Genomic DNA, 20,595 nt, shown 5'->3' on the forward strand with positions numbered 1-20,595 from the left:
TCATTTTTTTGAATTCTTGTGTCTTTCTTCTTTTTGGTCCAAACCATTGATTTGGGTCCCAGTTTCCTTCCTGTCACTGTTGGTTCCCTGTACATTTTCCTTTTGCTTCACTTAGCGTAGCTTTCATTTTTTCCTCTAATTTGGACCATATTCAACCAGTTCTGTGAGCATCCTGATTACCAGTGCTTTGAACTGTGCATCTGATAGGTTGCCTATCTCTTAGTCGCTTAGTTGTATTTGTTCTGGGGTTTCGACCTGTTCTTCCATTTGCCCCCCCCCCCTTTTTTGGTCAGGTTGTGCATGTCAGGTAGTGAGGGACGGAGCCTTAGATGTTCACAAGGGCGGGGCAACCCATGTGGCTGGGGTGTGATACTGTATGTGGGCGTGGGGTCCAAGAGGGAACAATGGCGCTTGCTCCGCTCTCTATTGAATTTCAGTTCCTTCCACTGCTTCCCCCAAGCAAACTGGGCCCTTCTGGTGCTGGTTCCCGTATGGGTGGGCTTGTGTACATTCTAGGACCCTTTGGGTCTCTCCAATGAACTCTCCTGTGAGGCTGGGAGTCTCTCCCTGCGCCTCAATTCCCACAGGTGTTTTCAGTCGGTGTTTTGAGGCTTCGTTTCCCTGCGCTGAGACCCTGGGTTGTGAGGTCTGTCTTGCTCCCATTTTGCCTGGTTTATCTGTGTGTGAATGTGGGACCACCTGGCCTTGTGCGCCATGCCCCACTTCACAATCACTGGGTCTGCCCGCTGCCACCCGGCGCCCGGGGTTGGCTAGCTGCTGCCTGCACACCCAGGGTCTGCCCACTGCTGTCTTGTGTGCCCGGTGCTACTGCATTTTTGGTGCGACCCCTCTCTGCCTGACTCCGTCCCTCCTACCAGTCTAGATGAATGTGTCTATTTTAACTACTTGGTTGTCAGACTTCCATACAGTTCACTTTTCTGTCATTTCTGGTGGTTATTTTGTTTCTAAGTTGTTGTTGTCCTTATTTTGGTTGTGGGAGGAGGCACAGTATGTCTACCTATGTCTCCATTCTGAGTTTCTTTGCCTGACAGTCGCATTAGCTTTTCTGCCAGTCCTCACGACGATGATAATTCCTCTCTCGGTCAGCTTTGTCATCTCTTAGGAGATAGTCATCAGAATTCAGAGAGTCTGTGGAATCGACATGCTTTAGAACTGCCTGCGGCCTCACGAGTGGTGCCCCCTCCTCTACAGTCACAACGTGCTCCGTGCTGCCCGCGTATCTAGGACACGGCTTGTTAAACACACACTTAACAACAGGGCATCCTCTATGTGGTGTGGGCCAGACCCTTGTAACGGTCCTTGGCAGTGGGGCTGGGTAATGTATCATTCGTTGAAATACCTGCACATACTGTAAATTTTAAAAGTGTAGAGAATTTTGAGGATTTGGGGGAGTTGCCTCTCCCATCCTTTACACTCTTCTCACATATGATCACCTTAAATGCGCTGTATTGGCCATTCATCTCAAATGATTGTCCCTTGCACACTCTCCTGAGGCAGCACCATGTCCTTCTTGCTCTCACCCGTGCTCTGCTGAATTTATTTGGTTTGCTTCTCTCTCGAGGCAGGAAGTAGCTGTTGAGGTCAGTATAGCTTTGTCCATGGTTTCCTCTGCCCCCACTTCCGCCTCAGAGATGCATGAAGAGAAAGGAACTTCAGTCCAAAGACCTGAGAGTTAGTTAGATGACCGTAGGGGAAACAGCTGCCTATTTTCCTGCTGTTCCTAAAAGCAAAAATCAAACAACCAAACAAAAAAATGGAAAGCAAAGCATTTCAGAGTGAAGTATTTTTATAAACCTATTAAAATGATAAATGGCTAGGCGATGGTAATGATGGATAAATGTTTGACCTCTAGGTTGCTGATAGGTGACATGCCAAGAGTGAGAGAGAGCTTTCAAATGGTTCTCCAGTTACTTTTTGTTCAAAGAGACTTTTCTTCCTTGAATAAGTGGAATTTTTAATAGGAGCCTTGTGGGCCTTTTGGTTGCCGGTTTGCAATGGAGCGTTTGTCTTCGTCTTTTTAAGTGATACTGTCGGGGCAGCTAGAGAGACGTAGACCTGCAGTTCTCCTGAGTGATTCAGCACTGCTTTGCAGGTGATTCTTTGGATTAAGAGCTTTAGTCTGGGGAGTTTTTCAAGCCATGGGAGTTCAGATTCCCTTTCACCTTTGGGATTCTGAAGTTTGGGGTGTGATCTTTGAAACATGTTGGGGTGTGGAATTTTAGAAGTGAAAGAAAAGACTTAGAATTTTTTTGTGCCCAACATGTACATGAATGGGTAATACCCACAAAACTCCTCTTCTTGACTTTCTTCGACTGCCCCATGAAGACTTGAAGACTTAGATCTTCTTGAGGGGGTGCCATTTACACTCGCTTTGCTATGGTAGCCTTTTAAAAATATTTTCTCAGTTACAGTTGACATTCAGTATTAGTTTCAGGTGGACTGCGTAGTGATCATACATTCACATAACTTACGAAGTGATTCCCTGTGGGAAGTCTAGTACCCACCCGACACCATATATAGCATCACAGTATTTTTTACTGTATTCTCTGGACTGGACTGTACATCCCCATGACTGTTTTGTTAACTGCCAATCTGTACTTTACTTACTCCCTTTACCTTTTCACCCAGCCTCCCAACTCCCCTCTGGCAACCGTCAGTCTGTTCTCTATATCTGTGAGTCTGTTTCTGTTCTGTTCTTTAGATTCCACATATAAGTAAAATCATATGGTACTTGTCTTTGAGTTGTATTATTTGGCTTAAGACCCTCTTTGTCCCTGTATGCTGTCGCAGATGGTACTGTTTCCTTCCTTTTCACAGCTGAGTAACATAACATCATGTACGTGCACCACAGCATTTTCTTCCGCTCGTCTACTGATGGGCATTTGGGCTGTTTCTGTGCCTTGGTTGTTGTAAATAACATTGCAATGTACATAAGGGTGCATATATTCTTTCAAAATAGTGTTTTTGGTTTTGGGGGGTATATATCCAGAAGTGAACTCGCGGGGTCATAGGAAGTTCTATTCTTAATTTTTTTGAAGAACCTCCATACCGTTTTCCATGGTGTCCGCACCAATCCGTATCCCACCAACAGTGCGTGAGGGTTCCCTTTTCTGCACATCCTCACCCACACTTGTTGTTCGTTGATTTGTTGACGATGGCCATTCTCACAGGTGTGAGGTGGTATCTCCGCGTGGTTTCAATTTGCATTTCTCTGATAATTAGTTATGTTGAGCATCTTTTCTGCCATCTGTATTTCCTCTTTGGAGAAGGGTCTATTCCAGTCCCCTGCCCCCTTTCAATTGGGTTGTTTGCTTTTTTGGTGTCGAGGTATTTGAGTTCTTTATCAATTTTGGATATTAATCCTTTATCAGAGATATCATTGGTGGATAGCTTCTCCTGCTCAGTAGGTTGTCTTTTCATTTCGTTGATGGTTTCCTTTGCTGTGCCAAACTTTTTAGTTTGAGGTAGTGCCATTTGTTTGTTTTTCCTTCTGTTTTCCTTACCCAAGGAGATATATCAAAAAAATATATTTTTTAAAAAAAGAAATTCAATGAAGTATTTTTATATCTTTTTTCTGACTTGAATTTATTTTTTACTTTAACAAAAGCCTTGTAAGACCTAATGTATGTCTTATCAAAGGCAGTACCTTTCTTTTCACTAATTATAGGACAAGCAGTAACAGTGAACCAGGTGGCTTCAGGGACCTTTGTCTGACTCAGCTGGGGCTAAAGATTTCCCCATGAAACCTTGCCCTGCCAAAAGTGAGAATCATAAAAATGTGCAAACCAGCCTCCCAGGTCTTTTAAAAGTGCTTTACCTTCTCACCTCTTCCTGATCTTCCATGGCAGGAACGTTCAGCCTGTGGTGTCATCCCAAGTTTGAGGATCGCTGTCAGTCAGTGGTGGAGTTCATTAAGAGAGCCATCATGCATTCGAAGAATGGGAAATTTCTCTATTTCTTGAGATCCAGGGTTCCAGGTAAGGCTGTAGTTATCATAAAATTATTTAACTAACTTGGGTACAGCCCAGTGGAGTATCAAAATGCACCCCGCCCCCTGCCCCCAAAATCCACACTTAAAGCCTTTTATCCAGGCTTTTATAGCAGTTACTCTTTCCAGAGCCCAGTGGGTAATCCCCTACCCTTGTACGTTAATCCCTTAACCAATCCTTTAACGTATAGAGAAGGAATCTCTGCCCCTTTGACCACATGAATGAGAAAACTGACCTTCCACTGACGTCCAGGCATTGTGTGAGTATTTTCACCCAGAGTCTCCTTGTCCCTGATCCAGGCATCTTACACTCACATGTGAGACAGAGGTGAGAGCAATTGTGTCATTTCCACAGAACCAGGGAAGGTGAAGAGAGTGAGTGTTCACTAGAAAGGCACCGGTGAGGGTCAGGGACGCGAGTTCATGGGCAGTCTGCCCTAGCTTTTGTCCGTGTCTCACTGAACCTCTCGTTAAAGAGTGGCCTGTATCCCTACCGGTGTTGAATACAAAAACGTTTCTCCCTTTGGGGGTGCTGGGCAGTTCCCGTCCTGGCTGGTGTGGTTGTGCATCTTGCTGCCCACTAAGTAGGGAGGGATCTGTATAGTAGCTGCTGAAGGGGGGTAGGGGTGATTTGGCGGAATCTGCTTTAAAGTATTGGGAAGAGTAAAATGAAAAGCATATAAATTGAGGCATTTGTTAAATACAAATAGAACTTAAATGAGAACGTCATGCTTTCCCATTGAATCAAATTAACATTTTTAAACAAACAGGGTGCCAAGAAATTGCTCTAAAAAGAAGTTGCAGGGAGCCTCAGGCAGAACATCAGGATTGAGCCAGGTTACAGGAATGTGTTTTATTATCTCTGTGATTTAAATAAGACTTGACGGGGTGCGAACTGTATTAATTCTCACCTCATTTAGTATTTGCCGCAGTGCTGTCAACACAGTCGGGTCTAATGCAGTTGACTTGGTTAGAGGGAAAAGTTAGAATCCCTTTCTTATAGGAATTGACCCTGCTTAGCAGTTTTTAAAGTGTGTAGCTTTGGGGGGGTACTTATTTAACAAACATTACTTTGTATCTCAGTACTGAAAGTGAGCCACATTTCTGCCTTCGGAAAGCTCATAGCCTCAAAGGGGAGACAGGTGGGAAGATAAAGGCAGTGGCACGGGCGAAGTCAATAGGAGGCATGGCAGTGACCAACAGGGGCAGGCCAATGTCCCGTGGGCGAGCCAGGGAAATCCTCTCAAAGGGTCTTGAGGTCTGGGGCATGTATCTCCTTATAGAGTATTGATTCGTGGAGTCTTGGACCCCTCAAGTATGGCTCATTTCATTCCACAAATGTGCCCTGTCTGCAGGAGTTTTAACTAAGATTCTGAAGATTGTGAATGGCTAGAGACTGTAATAATCACTGCTATTTATTGAGTGTCCTCCATATGCCAGCTGCTCTGTCAGGTTCTTCATTGACATCTCTCTAGGTTCTTTAGCTGACAGGTTGGTCTGTTATTTATGGATAAGACTATTTCCATATTGCCAGTGAGTAAACTGAGGCTGATGCTCAAAAGTGAACTTACTCTAACGGTCACTTAGCTGATCAGTGCTGAAGCCGGGGTTCAGACCCAGCCCCAGCTGACCACGGACCCTGTGCTTCGTTTACCACCAGTCTGTTGTGGGAGGAAGTAGCAGTAAGCGAATGGGAGCGCTAGGATTTGCAGAGACCACATAAAGAAGACAGAATCGTGTTTGTTAGTGGAAGGTGTCTTTCTGTGGTGAAGGCTGCAAGGAGGACATCCCTTTGCACTTAGAAGTGTAATCAAGTTGAGAAGGCGGGACAGTGAGTGTTTGCCTCTGGACCCTAAGTGACCTCTCTTGGAAGGGATGGAACAGAGAAAGAAGGCAAAGCCTGGGTTCTCCTTCACTTGCTGGCTGCCCTCCTTTGCTGGTCATAACGGTCTAGGCATTCCATGAGGTCGGCTTATCAGAGGCAGGAACTGGTGTGGGGAGAGGTGGTCATAGCATTTAGGTTGAGCTCTGCCATCCTGCACAAGGGATTTTAACTCAGTCGATTCGAAAAGGAGACTCTGTTCACATTGGGATGGTGATGACTGAGTGCCCACAAGGGGCCAGGTATTATTTCACCTAACCCACACAGAATCCTTTGAAAGCATATCACAGTCTCGCTCTCTCTTTTAACAAATTGGAAAACTGAGGTGCAGTTTGTTGCAGAGCTGGGAGTCAAAGTCAGGTTTTCTCTGGCTCAAATCTAGAGTGGGATGCACCAGCAGGGCGTCCAGACTTGTGATAAAGGGACACCAGGGAGACTAGGAATCGTAGAGCCAGGCCTGTTGGGAAAGCTCTGGATGGGGAAAAATAAGGAGCACAAGGAGTTAATTAGAACAAATGGAATAATTAGCATCTGCGGGGGGGGGGGGGGGGGGGGGNGGGGGGCGGGCCTTGGTAAAAGTGATGGCGCCCGGAGCTGGTTTCCCTTTACCTCTTGTCATCGTAGCATTGGAATATGGTCGTAACAAATTTGAGGTCACTGATTACACTTCATTCTGGGGTCCGTTTCACAGTCACAAACCAAGTCCCTAACACCAGGCAGCAGTCTCAAAAAGAGAATGTGATCCGCTTGGCACGTTAGTGAGCATGTCCTTAGTTGGGAGAATCTTTACCGTCTGTGTAGTGCATGAAGATAAAATACTTTGTTTTTTAATCACACTTTGAATTAACTAGGAGCAAACCAGTCACCTCCTTTTTTGTCATCATTATTGAGGTTCTACTTGTTTGCTCAGTGATGCGCCTTCCCTGTGCCCCAGGGTTTCTCAGTTGAGCACCATTGACATTTTGGGCTGGATACTCCTGGTCTTCAGGGAACACTTGGTGTGGCAGAAAGACCTGCATGTTCCTGTTTTAGACCTAGAAGAGATTCGTCACCTCTACCCGGGTCCATGTTGGGGGAAGGGAAAATAATGAAGTAGCTGGTAACTGGATTTGTGCCCAGCACCCCTGGCGTGAGGGCTAGAGGAAAGTTCCCGATGACCCCTGTTCACCTTGTCCTTTCCCTTTTAGGTGCGCTGGTGTCTAACCTTGGCTTGATTTCCATTTTCACCCCTTCTGTTATTTAGCAGGCTGTGGATGGGGAGCTCCAGTCATTTGCTGTGTTGGGGGAGCAAACAGTGAATGGTCAGGCTGACACCAGGGAACATCAGAGAATTAACAGGTTTCAAATTGCTATTTGTGTACCTAAGGCTGAAAGTAATACAGTAACAGAGGCAAGAATGTATAGTCATTAAAATTCAGGTAGGCAAACAATCAGATAATTGTATGCTGCTTATTCTGATCTCTTTAGGCACAAGTCCTATAGTACTGAATCTTTGAGAATAAATAATTAGATTCATAAATTACTTTCATCTCTGAAGCATCATGTTGAATTTAGCAACATTACAACCAATCCCCAAAAGCTTTCTGTTGTCCATAGGTTAACTCATAAAGAATATTTTTAGAACATATTAGAGAAAGGGGAAATTCAAAGGGGCACTTGAACCCAAAATAATTTTTAAAGCCACTTGAGTTTAAAAATATATATATATATTTTGAAGTATATGATGAAGTATATAATTTGAAGTATATAATTTATTTTCAGAGAGAGGGGAAAGGAAGGAGAAAGAGAGGGAGAGAAACATCAATGTGTGGTTGCCTCTTGCACACCCCCTACTGGGGACCTGGCCCGTAACCCAGGCATTGAACCATGCCCTGGGAATTGAACCGGTGACCCTTTGGTGTGGCAGACTGTATCCTAAAGAGTCTCCGTGGTCTGCGACTGAAGACGAGAACAAATGCACACAGACTACGGCAGTCCTGTGGAGAAAAAGGGATGGTACAGGTACTCTCTCCTGATGAGAGTCCTGCCGCTGCTTCTCTCAAGAGGAGGGTGCCCCGACCCTTGCCTGGACAGGCTTTTATTGTGTCTCTCGGGTCTTACATCAAAGAAGGATTTATTATCTATTACACAGAATGTTGTTGTCTACATTTTAGGCACAAGCAAGGAAACGAAAATAACCAACGCAGAAGGGAAAGGTGGCGAGCTGATTAGCTCCGTCCTTGGGAAAGTTTACACAGCTTTGGAAATGACCTTGAAGACAGATGACAAANAGACGAGAACAAATACACACAGACTACGGCAGTCCTGTGGAGAAAAAGGGATGGTACAGGTACTCTCTCCTGATGAGAGTCCTGCCGCTGCTTCTCTCAAGGGGAGGGTGCCCCGACCCTTGCCTGGACAGGCTTTTATTGTGTCTCTTGGGTCTTACATCAAAGAAGGATTTATTATCTATTACACAGAATGTTGTTGTCTACATTTTAGGCACAAGCAAGGAAACGAAAATAACCAACGCAGAAGGGAAAGGTGGCGAGCTGATTAGCTCCGTCCTTGGGGAAGTTTACACAGCTTTGGAAATGACCTTGAAGACAGATGACAAACATCAACTGTTTCCGACCAGGGCGAGGAGTTGTAGCAAGAGCAAGCCAGACAGTCTGGATGCGTTTCCTGGGCCAGTTCCCACGGGGAAACCGATCCGAGGGTCTGGCTCCCGCCCGCCACTTCGCTCCTGTCGGGTTTCAGATGCAGGGCTGAGCCACATATGCCATTGCCAGACAGACCCGTTCCCTACGCTACACTTTGGTTCATAGGCCCACACTCAGTCCACTGAGATACACCAGCCAGGGCAGTTTAAATATATTTAAAAGAGAAATCCATATTTGAATTCTTGTTTTTCAAATGATGTGTGAGGGCTGATCACGTGGGTGGAGTGGGGCTGCAGCACTGCAAATACAAGCCTTTGGCTGGGAAGGGCAGGAATGAGCAAGAGAGGACTAGAGGGCAGGAGAGCGGCCAGGGGTCGAGGCGCCCCTGGACCCGAGGGGCGATCCCCGGGCCAGACTCTCCCCAGACAGCAGATGTTGGAGGCCGGGCAGCCTCGCTGGGTCTGTGCCGGGTCTGTGCCGTGAGCGTGTTCTCTGAGCCAAGTGGGCCTCAGTTTCTGCCTCTGTGAAATGGAGGGTGATAGTGATATTTGTCTCGAAAGTATAGATTTTGAGACTAAATGAATTAAATGTTGTCAAGGTAAGCCTGTTTGCTTAGTAACAGTATGATATGTATTTTGATTTTTTTTCCCAGATAGTCAGTTGTCAACCATCATGTAAAGGCTCTGGGAGGCACTCTGCAAGCTCTAATTTGCGTCTTCTCATGCCTTGAAACAAAAATTTAAAACTTTGACAATAAACTTACAAAATAATAGGTATTTTATTTTCCAACAAATTGTGTCTACAGGATTTCTTTTGCTAGGACAATGGCTGAGGAAAAATTTTTTCAAAGACGTTGCAGCTCAGATTTTTTCCGAGAGCAGTTTGCTTATTTACTTCCCAGAGCCCCTTTGTGTGTTGAAACTAGGGCGCCCTTTGTCCCTTTGAACCTGTGTCAGGGTCCCAGGCATTCTGCAGGGGTTGGAATTTCCCAGCCCAGAGCCTGCTGCTGACATCGATGAAGCATCGGGGCGTGGGGCTCCCATGGGCCCGCCCACATCTGTCCGCAGGCTCTTGTGCACCGAGCAGCACTCACTCCGGCTTGCCCAAGCTGCTGTAGCTGCTTTGCTTTCAGTAGCATCACCCTCTTCTCTGTTCCTGCGCCCCATCTAAAATTTCAGAAGCAAGAAGAGTGGTTGGGCTGAGAAATAAGAAGTGGCTCAACCTGCTTGCCCGGCTTGAAGTAAATGGCAGAGTGAAAGGCCTGGGAACTTTGATCCCAGCTGTTACCTTCCCTTATCAGGCTCTCACTTGGAAGGTGGTGGGAACCCCTCCGAACAGCCTGTCTGAGTCCTCCTCTCCAGGATCTTTCTACGTGTGCTGAACAAGTGCTCGCATTCCCAGCAGGGATGCCTTCTGTTCTTACCCTTCCCTGAGAGCCTCAGGCCTGGGATTGGCGACTTGGCTCCCAGCAAAGTCTCTGGCTTGGCATTTCTCTTCGAACTGTTCTGAATAGCAAGGTTCTCAGCTGTTAAGAGTGATGGTAGGCCCTGACTGGTGCGTCTCAGTGGGTTGGGCGTCCTTCTGCAAACCTGACAATGTTGCCAGTTCGATCCCCAGTCAGGGTGCGTGCCTGGGTTGCAGGCCAGGTCCCCAGTCCGGTGGGGGTGTGCAGGAAGCAGCTGACTGATGTTTCTCTCACATATCGATGTTTCTCTCCCTGTCTTTCTCCTTTTCCCTCTTTCCAAAAATAAATAAATAAATAAAATCTAAACAAAAAACAAAACAAAAACTTGATGCCAGCGTGGGCCTGGGCCAGGAAGAAGAGATTCTCGTGAGTGGAATGTGGCCGTGCTGCACCCGTGGGTGGAAGTCAGCAGTCCTTTGGGGAAGAAAGCGTTTGCACAGAACACGCGGATGAACTGTAAAGAAGCCCATTTCCTTTGCCTGGACTCTCTTCCTAAGGGAAACTCTAATTAGCTACATTGTTCCCTCTAAATGTTTCTCTCGGTTTCCATTCTCAAAGGACTGCCACCAACTCCAGTCCAGCTGCTCTATCCAGTGTCCCGATTCAGCAATGTCAAATCTCTCCAGCACCTTTGCAGATTCCGAATCCGACAGCTCGTCCGGATAGATCACATCCCGGACCTCCCACTGCCTAAGTACGGTGCGGTCTTTAAGGTGGGGGCGGCAGGAGGGTTGGTTGCGGATATCAGTGAGGCTCGCAAGCCAGTTGCACAGGCAGAGCCTGGCAGTGTTCACAGGCATCCTCCTTTCCCTTCTCCTGTGTCTTGGCACCTAACTCTACAACTGTCACGTTGCAGCCAGAAGGAAAGAAGGTGTGCGTGTGTCAGCCTCCCTTCTGCAGACTCTGTGAAGGGTGGAGGGGAGGAGACAGACGAAATAACAAGTGAGAAAGTGGGAATTTCGTTCGGGTAGCAGAGTCTTTGGTGTAGTCTCAATCACATAGGGGTTGAGAAGAAGGAAGAAGACTGAACAAAGGTCTTTTATAGTCTTTGTAAATGACACTGCGTGTGTATCCCTCTTGTGTTTTTTACAGACCTCTGATCTCTTATATTCGGAAGTTCTACTACTATGATCCTCAGGAAGAGGTGTACCTGTCCCTAAAGGAAGCGCAGCTCATTTCCAAACAGAAGCAAGAGGTGGAACCGTCCACGTAGCGAGGGGCCCCTGCTGGTCACCACCAAGGGTATGCACTTTCTGCCTCTCTGTTCAGCTACACCTCTTCCTGGGCAGTTGTCATCGTGCATGGGCCTTGTCCCCCCCACCCCCGCCACCCCATGTGTATGCCCCTGACCCAAGCATCTGTCCATAGTTACCACATCTGATAATGGAGTCCCCAAAGGGCACCCCAGTTGGAGAAGAGCTGAGAGACAAGGGAGGCTTAAAGAGTATTTGTCAAGCAATGTGCAGGCTAACCACTCAACATGAGAAGGAGGATGACACACACATACAGTAGCTAAGTGTGCGGCCTGCTCTCATACTTTGGCTGATCCTCCTGATATTGCCCAAGTGACACGCAAAGCTAGAAACCAAAGTGGAAGGAAACTTCATCAAAAGAAGCACCTTAACTGCAGTAGGCAGGCACTTCAGTGAAAGCTCCACTGTGCCCCATGACTTGGAATGGGGGTGTGGAACACAGCTCACCCTTCCCTCAGTGTCCCATTTGGGCCACTCTGGAGTCAGTTGTTCAGCAGAATAAGTGAATTAACTAAGAAGTTCACTTATCTAGGAGGCTGTCCTCCCGTTGCCACACTGAGTCTGTTTGTTTATTTGCCCGTAAACTCTTGTGGAATACTTTGTGCAGATGGGTTTTAATTAGTCTTTTAAATTTCATTAATGTGAACACTGAAAAGTAGAGGCGAGGAAGGAACAAAATTGCCACAGAGCAGTGACTTTGGGAGTGTGGGTTGGTGTGCAGATCTCACATTCCAGTGCGTGGGTGCAGTGGCGCCTGCCCCCATCTTCCCTCAGTGTGGAGTTTCCTGGTTAAGCCCTGAATACTTCTCTTCTAACCTCTGTTCCCTAGTCTCAATCCCCATAAAAAACAAAGGGGAAAAAAACCGCAAGTGCAACCACCTTAGAGAGGCTCCAGTAACTGCACCCTCTCTGCTCTCTCTGCAATGACAGTGACGGTTGGTGTCTCTGTCCTAGGGGTGTCCCTGAGCCACGGCTAAGTGAGCCCACTGTGTGTCTCCCCCGACTCTGGAAGCCTTCGGCCCTGCGTTGGGAGAAGGTGCAGGAGGGAGTGCACTAGTAAGGGTTAACCAAGGGAGAAGGAATGGAAAGGAGAGATCAGCAAATGGTAACTCCAGAAGGCCGTGGAGTTTTGACTTAAAGGGCCTGGGTTGAATATACTATATCTAAGATGTTCAATTATATGCAAATTGTATGTCCTCAGAAATGTCTCCTAAAACATCTAAAAGCCTGGATGTTTAGTAGCATTTCTCTGCTTGGTGGTTTTGTGGCTGAGATGAGGGTGGAAAGGAAGAAGAGCATGCAGGAGGCCCACCTGCCTGACCGCACGCTTGAGGAGTAATCAGGGCCCTTTGGTTCGATTGCTGTGCCCTGGAGGGCTGGGGGGCACGCATGGTCAGGGGCACGTTCACAGAGAGGCCCCCGGGGATGGTGGAGGGTTCCAGACTTCTTCATGTGGGAATAAATGATGGACGTGAGCAGGGAAGTCTGAGGGTGGGAGAGGCTCGATGGCTCGGAGACAGAGGTGATGGGTTTTCTAAGGAAGAGCGTGAACACATTCTGTGTGGGCCAGGGGTGGGGCAGGGCCCACAGTGGGTATAAATTGTAAGGATTTAGATTTTAGTTCAGTTTAGCGGAACCTTTCTAACGGAGGTCCGAAAGCGGAATGGGCTTTCCACAGGAATTGGTGAGTTTGCCATTTGTGAGTTCATTCAGCAGATAGTGTCTTTGTGTAGAGCATCGGTGTAAACTGGGAATAGAGGGCTGAGTCGCCGTTCTCCCGGGGAGGGACGGGGAGGGACGGCGGCGGACACGTGAATAGGGCGTAGGTTAGTTTCGGTTGCCTGTACGTGTCCTGAGGAAAGTAAAACTAAGGGAAGTTTAGTGATCAGTGGTGGGTGCCACTCAAGTTTAGGTGACCAGGGAAGGCCCCTGTGAGGAGGTGGTGACAGTGCAGCCGACTGAATCGAGGAGTCTACCACAAAAGGACCTGGGAGCAGAGCATTCTGGGTAAAGGGGCTCTGAGTGTAGAGGCCCCGGGGTGGGAAAGAGCATGATGCGGTCAGGGGTAGGCTGGGCTTAGCCACGTGTTGGCAGAGGACCGAACGGAACTCCCAGGGTCTCCTCTTACTGTGGCGCTGGCCGTGCGGCCTGTGTCAAAGGAGGAGCATCCTGCTCTGCTCACCTCGCTCCTGGCGTGGGCCCCAGGGCCTGCTGGGAAAGGGAGGCAACGCTTCACAAGGGAAAGGTCGTAAAGGGTAAAGTGTGGTCCTTCGGACTTCTCGTTGGTCAGGCTGATTTTAATTTGGGAGTTCTGAGTGGACCACTTGGTTTGTTACCCAGGGAATTTCACGCCAGGGTGTTTGGGGCGTAACAGCTCCATCAGAAGGTAGAAGCTGCACAGGCCTTTGTGATTCCCTATCAGCCCTCTTCAATAGCCAGCAGCTGCAGAGGCCTACAGTTCCTTCCAGCCGGGTTCTCAAGGCGTCACTCCAGAGCTCAGCTCCTTTTTTAATCCCTGGAGCAGGTGGGCCTCGGGGAGAAGTGAGGCAGGGAGAATGGGTAGAAAGTTAAGGGGCAAGGGGAACCGAAAGAGGAGTTAGGCAGTGTGGCAGGGTATAGTTATTTTAGAACCTTTTTTGGCATCCAGGTCAGAGCCTGCTCTGGACTCTGACAGAGGCTGCTGCCACAGCGTTTGTGGAAGTGATTGGCCAACGGACTCCAGTTCTCTGGAGCTACGCCCTAGAGGCGAGACTGTTCTTTCGCTCTATGGTTCCACTCTGCTGAGCCTCTCTAATTTCTGTCCCCTAGGCATTTGGTTGCCAAGCTTCGATTTCAAAGAACCAGATGAAGGTACCATGAAAAGAGGAGTGAGAAAAAACAAGAGGAAATGGGAAGGGTTGGGACCCTCTGCGCAGACATGGGTTCCCCTGGCCACCCTGGGCTGGGAAGAAGCACACGACCGTCCTCTCCGAGCAGGGGCCCCACCTTTCCCACTGGGCACCCCTGGTGTCCGGGAACTGGGCAAGCTCCTGGAAAACTGGAAGAAGTCTCAACACTGTTCCCTTTTCACAAGTTTTGTTTCGGATATTTATGTTTATCTGTGTGGAAAACTCACAAAGGCAGCTGGGGTTTATGCCCGCTAGATTGGAATGGTACGAAGGGTGAGCAGGTCCAAAGGAGGTGACGGGCCGGGGAGTGGGGGCGCGGGTGGGGCACCACCAGTCCTGCACCGGTCCGGCAGCTGGTGCCAAAGGCAGGGTGGGTGCAGGTTTCACCGTTGACCTTGAAGAAGGGAAGGGAAGGAGTCAGAAGTGCAAATCAAGTGAGACGTGTCTGAGGGATGAGAATCTGCTTCTCTCTATGCACAGGTAGCTTCAGAAGGAGCAGGAGGGAGAGGAGGTGGGTGGTCGAAGATTACTGGACAAAAACTGGCAGTGGCCTCTGCTGGGGGAAGCAGCGCCCCCTCGCATCCTTTCCTCTTAAGACTTAGGAATCTGATTTCAGAATCACCTCTCATAGAAGCTGGACTTAGTTTGTTTTATTTAATTTTTAAGCTCTGTGACCTCAAGTTAGTCCCATTCTTTCCCCACCCTCAACCCGTTACCCAGGATAACTGTCCGTTTTGCTTTGGTTGTGGTAGCGTTGTTCCTGTTGCTTCCGCCAACTGTCAGGGCGGCAGTTTTTCTCGTCACCTGAGCAGTGGCACTCCCGTTGTGGGCTTGGTGAAGTCAGTGGAGCGTGCCCCCAGATTCTAACAGCACAGTGTACCCGTGACTCAGGAGTCAGTGCTACTTACCTCCAGTGTCTGTGAGCTGGGGAGAGGGGGTGGGTGGAAGGTGTGAGACGAAGCTGTGTGGTTGTGCCCCTCCGAGAGAGCTGTCTGGCGTCCCCGCCTTTGTGGGGTGTCCTTAGATCAGAGTGGAGGAGGGCATCACTTCTCCTTTTGTGTGTGCCGCTGGCAGCAAGGACGTTTTCCTGTGTCAGGTGCTGGTTTCCGAGTTGCCTGCCTTGCAGGTGGAAGTGAGGAGGAGGAGGAAAAGCTGCACTGCTTTTCAGTGCTCTTTAATGTTTTCTGAAGCAGGCCATCGTCGAATCGTATAAGGTTATGAGTTTGCTTTTCTGTAAATTACTCTGGGGAAAGGTTTGCTATTAAGATGTGAAAATTGAGCTGTTTGGTCTTTATTACTCTTTGCAGTAAGTGTCCCACTAGACTGCCTCTTCCCCTGTGTCTCTGTCTGCCTCGTCTCGTAAGAGAAGTGATGCTGTCAGGCTTGCGGTCTCCCGATGGTCTGGGGCAGGCCTCGGTGTCGTGTAAGTTTACAGGATGGCCTCATCAGGAGGCCTTGGCCTTCTGCCTCACGGCCTGCGTGGAGCGCCCAGTCTTCCTCCTTGTAGCTGAACTGGAGGAACTGGCATTGTCACTTGCCTCTGAACAGGTGGTCCACAAAGTGAGCTGTAAGCCATAAACACGGCCCGCCTCTGATTTGTCAGGAGGTACCTCTTCTGTCTTTGGCTTCCATGGAATGACAACTGTTTAGGATTTTGATCCCAGAGATTGGCTTAACCTGTGAGTCTTGCCTCTTGAGGGTGCAGATTAGCTCACCACCTTGCAGAAAGCTCCGCCCCCACCCCACCCTGTCATGGTAGAGCCCGAAGCCTGGAATCCATTGGGATCCTTGAGTGGCTGATGTGCGGCTACCTGGCATTTTTATTCTTTAACCATTTTTGCCACCCATAATTTAAAAAATAGTTTTAGTGTGTGTTTGCCTGCCTCTGGGGTAGGTACTGTGGGAGACACTAGAAGCAGAGGACACGGCGTCTGGCCTTCAGAAGCTTTGAGGTGACTGCCACACGTGAAGCAATGGGAGAGCGACTCGGTGTGGCAGAGAGCCGGGCCGTCTGTGCAGAAATGCAGAGCGGGCGCGATTCGGGGTGGACCAGACGGGGCAAGGAAGCTCTGAGGCCATGAGGCTTTGGGTTGTAGGTGGGGGCAGGGCCATGAGTTGAGAAACACATGAACCAGAACCTCGGAAGCAGGAGTCTGCGCAGTGTACACTTAAAATGCACACCCCGAGGTAGGGCAGGAGCACTTAGGAGTCCGTTTTCAGTGCGGTGGCCTGGACTGAAAATTCTTAGTCACTGGGCACATCTGAATGCTGAGGTCTTATGGTGAAGTGGTCTGAAGCCCAAAGTCAGCCTGGTTCTGCCCATGGCCGAGGACCTCACTGCTCTCAGTGCAGCCTGGGTGAGTGAGGCAGAGCTCCTGGGCCCCCGTGGTACCAGGTTTCCTTGGGAAAAATCCTACACTCAGGTATTAATCCAAACCCACTGAGGTGGCCCAACCACAGCCCTCTCCTTGCGTTTCCTGGGAGTGGCGGTCGCTACCCATGTCCGTGACCTCTGTGCTTCAGTCCTAGCCCAGGCTGCATCCTAGTTTTCCTCAGCAGCATGGGCTTCAGCACAGAGTTGTGCAAGGGGAGGCAGGCCCCTCAGGAGGTGTGGGGGAAGGGGCAGGCGGAGGTGCCAGCCTGGTGGCAGAAGGAATGGAGCAAGAGCAGCTGGCCTGCAGTCAGCACTGCCCTTCGTCTCTCCTGGCTGGGCCCACCCTCTCTGTGGCCAGTTCTGCGCTGTGCTCGTTGGATGCAGTCTACATAGGGCACTTACTCCTTCTGGGTTGTTTTAAAGTCACACACTGGAAGGGGTCCTCACCCCTCACTGATTTCTGAGCTGTGGGCAAATGAAGTCAATGCCCTCCGTCCTTGCCTGTGGGGCCCTCGCTTGGTGGTGGTCGATCTGCTGTGACTTTCCTCAGGACGGTGTGAACCACTGTGAACTGGTGACAACTACTGTTACAACTTGCCATTACTTGAAACTTGTGTAGGAGCACAGGAGTAGGGAGGGGAGGAGCTTTGGGGTAGGGACTGGGTAAATGGGTGACAGCTGGGAGTTCAGGACTGTTGGCGATGACCTTGGCCCTGTGGACAGCCTGTGCCTCCTTGTAGGGAACGCACACTCACTGGAATGTGAGCCCGAGGCCTGTAGCCATCAGCCTCCCGTGAAGACTGGCGTGCCTGGGAGCTCTCTGCCCAGTTGATACGCCACCACCTCCTTTCCTCCTTTTCACTTAGCTGGTTAGGTAGGCCCCTTATTAAAGTTGGAAACGACGTTGAGAGAGCTGTAAGCCCCCTACAGTGCACACCCAAGAACTGGGGAACAGGGAGGGTGGTTAGTGGTCCCAGATGTGGGTGTGAGAGACCGGAGTGCAGCTGATTGCCCTTGGGGCCAGCCCATTCAGGCCTCACCCCAGAGCCCCAAAAGCAAGGCCTGCTAGGAGCCCTCGGGGCCCAGCAGGGCATGGGGGTGGGAAGGACTTTCACCGTAGGTTCCACGTGTCCAGCCCTGCTGCTTCTCTTGTGGCCACGAGCCGAGGTAGGTCGGAGGCCTGGCCACTGGGATAGAGTGCCGCGGCTGCCAGAGGGCGGGTGGGCGGGCGTTGTGTGCGCCTCTGTGCGCGTCTTCATTTGCAGAAGTCTTACTGCTGGTTGGGGTGTTGAGAGCATCTCCGCTGGGGCGTACTTGCCATTTGTTTTCCGCTTTTAGAAGAATGACACGCCCCCATCCCTACCAGAGGAGCTGTTGAGTTAGACGTTTTCCCTATGGGAATCCTCTCGGTTGTATCTGTGGGAAAGGGGGGACGGTAAATGATTTTTATCTCTTAATTGTCAACACGGCTGTTCTCACACTGAATTTGTGCTATTGCATACATGTAGCCATCTTTCTTTTCACTGCAGCAGTGTTTATCAGTAGTTCAAAATGATTTATTTACTCCTGGGGAGTAAAACCTTTTTTTATTAAAAAAGAAAAAGAAAAAAAATAAAAGTGTGACCCCCCCTTTCCCCCATGATCGCGATGGGATTATTGGGCCACAAAGCTCAAGAAGGCAAAGTCAAGTCCGCTGTCTCCATGTCTGTCCTGTTTTGGCATTGAAGCCTTCCTGCTTAGCACAGGAGGACGGGAGGCCTGGAGGCGGTGCAGAGCAAAGCCTGGAGGAGTGCGGCAGGCTGGGCCTCCGATGCAGAGACACCGGGACTCACTCAGGTGCTGCAGTTAGAAAGGGAAGTAGAATAATTCATTGTATTTCAAATATTGGCTCTGATCTGCCAGGGAAAGGTCTTTCTTTACATGCAGATTCACGTTGTCTTTGCCCTTTTCACCCCTTCCCGACCTTCCTGGTAGGTGCTATCCGGTTTCTTCCTGTTTCCCTTCCTGTCCTTGCTGCCCCTTCTCCCATCCCTTCGCAGTCCCATCTACCTCCCAGAAAGCCAGTCCTGCATGCTGAGTCTGTGACATGCCTTCACACCCATCTCATCTCACTTAGAGGGCACCTGGAACTGCTCCCCCCACTATGCCAAGAGGCATCAAGGGGCAGTCGACCAGCAGCCGGCCATGGTGGGAAGACACGAGTGTCTGGTTGCAGCTGGACTGCGATCATAGTTCTCCTGGTGACAGAGTGCAAGGCGAGCTCAGGACACTCTCGATTGGAACCCAGGATGATCACAGCCCGCACAGCCCTGCTCCGAACTGCATCCCAAGCCCCCTGTGCAGCTCAGGGGGTGTGGGGAGGCTGGTCCGACTGTCCCTGGTGCTCCCTTGACCGGGACCTGCCCCTCGCAGTTAGGCCTAGAACCTCTTCCAAGGGCCGAGCATAACCCAGGCGCCACTGTAGGCAGGCCAGGCACTGGAGCGCCCCCGCCGGTGCTGCCCGTGGCATAGCCGCTGCTGTACATTTCTTGGTTGTTTTTAAGAAACATAAGAGGGGTGTCATTCTGGGCTTGAGTGGTTGCCCAGAGGGGAGCCACATCCCTGGCAACCACTTCTGTCCTCAGGCCCCCCCCGCCCCACCCCCTCCAAGCCAAAGCGTGGCCTGGCTTTTATCTTCCCATTTAGTTTTCCTCCTTTCCCCTCCCTTTTTGTGCTTAATTTATTAAAATAGTTACTGTATAATTTATTTTCATAAACTATAAGAAATTACTAAATGGTTAAAATAGACTTGCAGGCCAATCTTAAAGGGGGCGGGAGGGCCTGAGGGCGGGTGGGGAAAGATGTTTTGATATAAACAAAACAAATGCACTTTGGGTGTGTTTTGGTATTTTTCTGGGGCTAGCGGGGTGGGTGTTGGGATGTCCCTGTAGATTAGCTCCAGAGCGGGATGTCTGTACATATTGTATTAATAGGCATGTTTGACTCGTACAAAGGGGCACTCGTAGCTGCCGCAGGTCCTGTGCGGAACCCACGTGCCGTTCCCCGTTTTTGTAAGTGTCCGTGCGGGAGACTTTGGCCCTTGTGTTTGTACCTCCTTTTTATGATCACTGTACTGACTCACGTCTTTTTGGGGAGGGGTGAAAAGAGATTTGAAATAAAAATGTTTAGAATTACTTAATGTTATCTCATGTGTGTTTTCTGGTCCCTTCCCCCCATTTCGAATGACTCCTCACACCACACCCCCTAGGGTCAGGTGACCCACTCCTGGGCACTGGGGAACCCCTGTGTCCAGTGTCGTCAGCCAACCAGAGCACAGCCAGAGGTGTGGAAAAACTCCCGAGTCTGCTGGCCATTGCCCAAAGCTGCCTTCTTCCTTAACAGGTACGGGAGGACCCCGGAGAACTTTCTGGGACCAAACGCCTGAGCCTGTTTGCCTTGGTGAGCGGTGGTGTGGGGCCCTGCTTAGGGAGGGCTTACTTATCTTAGAACACAGTCATCGCTAGTATTTGCCGAAGCTGGCGTCCAGGCTTTCGCGAGTTCAGCCTGCATCCCTCTGCCTTTCTAGCCCATTCTTTCTTGAGCTGTGCTCTTGGGGAGAAAAGGGCCGAGGGTGTTTCTCTGACAACTCACGTTCCCCCTTTTCACCTTGCCACCCGGTCCTTTACTTCCAGGTTCCCTGCTAAGAGGGCCAGTACACCAGGTTGGCACTTTCTGTTTTGTTTTCCCACATTCTCTGCATCCTCAGTGCGGGGAGCATGCCAGGCAAAGTAAAACCAGAGTCCCCAGGAGTTGCATTTCCCAGGGACCCACCAGCTGTGCTCACAGAGGGAGCCTGGGAGTTCGAAGTCCCCAGTCAGCTCCTTCAGGAGTCCCGGGCCTGTGATAGGGTGAAACGATTGTTTATCAGTGTGAGACAGCACTAGCTCCTGATTGAAGTTTTCTTCCCTTTTGCAAGAAAAGGTGCTCCAAGCTATAAATTGTGAACACCATTACAAGGGAAAATGCTTAACTCAGAATCTGGGATTGAAACACACTCATGACCACCAAGTGGACACAGTCTGTCAACCATGGGGGCACTTTGC

General features: G+C 49.6%; 1 protein-coding gene across 3 annotated transcripts in view; it reads left to right on the forward strand.

Moving 5' to 3' along the window:
* Positions 1–19,686, forward strand: part of SOCS7 (suppressor of cytokine signaling 7) — a 33,323-nt gene extending 13,637 nt beyond the window's left edge. For all 3 annotated transcript variants that reach the window (XM_037033603.1, XM_037033604.1, XM_037033605.1), the window contains 4 exons: positions 3,870–3,998; positions 10,557–10,692; positions 11,091–11,240; positions 14,060–19,686. In XM_037033603.1, coding sequence (XP_036889498.1) covers positions 3,870–3,998; positions 10,557–10,692; positions 11,091–11,211 — 386 coding nt within the window. In that variant the 3' untranslated portion in view covers positions 11,212–11,240; positions 14,060–19,686. The remainder of the gene's footprint in view (positions 1–3,869; positions 3,999–10,556; positions 10,693–11,090; positions 11,241–14,059) is intronic.
* The last annotated feature ends 909 nt before the right edge of the window (positions 19,687–20,595 follow it).

The sequence above is a fragment of the Sturnira hondurensis genome, unplaced genomic scaffold (assembly GCF_014824575.4).
Source record: "Sturnira hondurensis isolate 20B ecotype Veracruz unplaced genomic scaffold, ASM1482457v3 Scaffold0021632, whole genome shotgun sequence".
In the NCBI taxonomy this organism is placed as follows: domain Eukaryota; kingdom Metazoa; phylum Chordata; class Mammalia; order Chiroptera; family Phyllostomidae; genus Sturnira; species Sturnira hondurensis.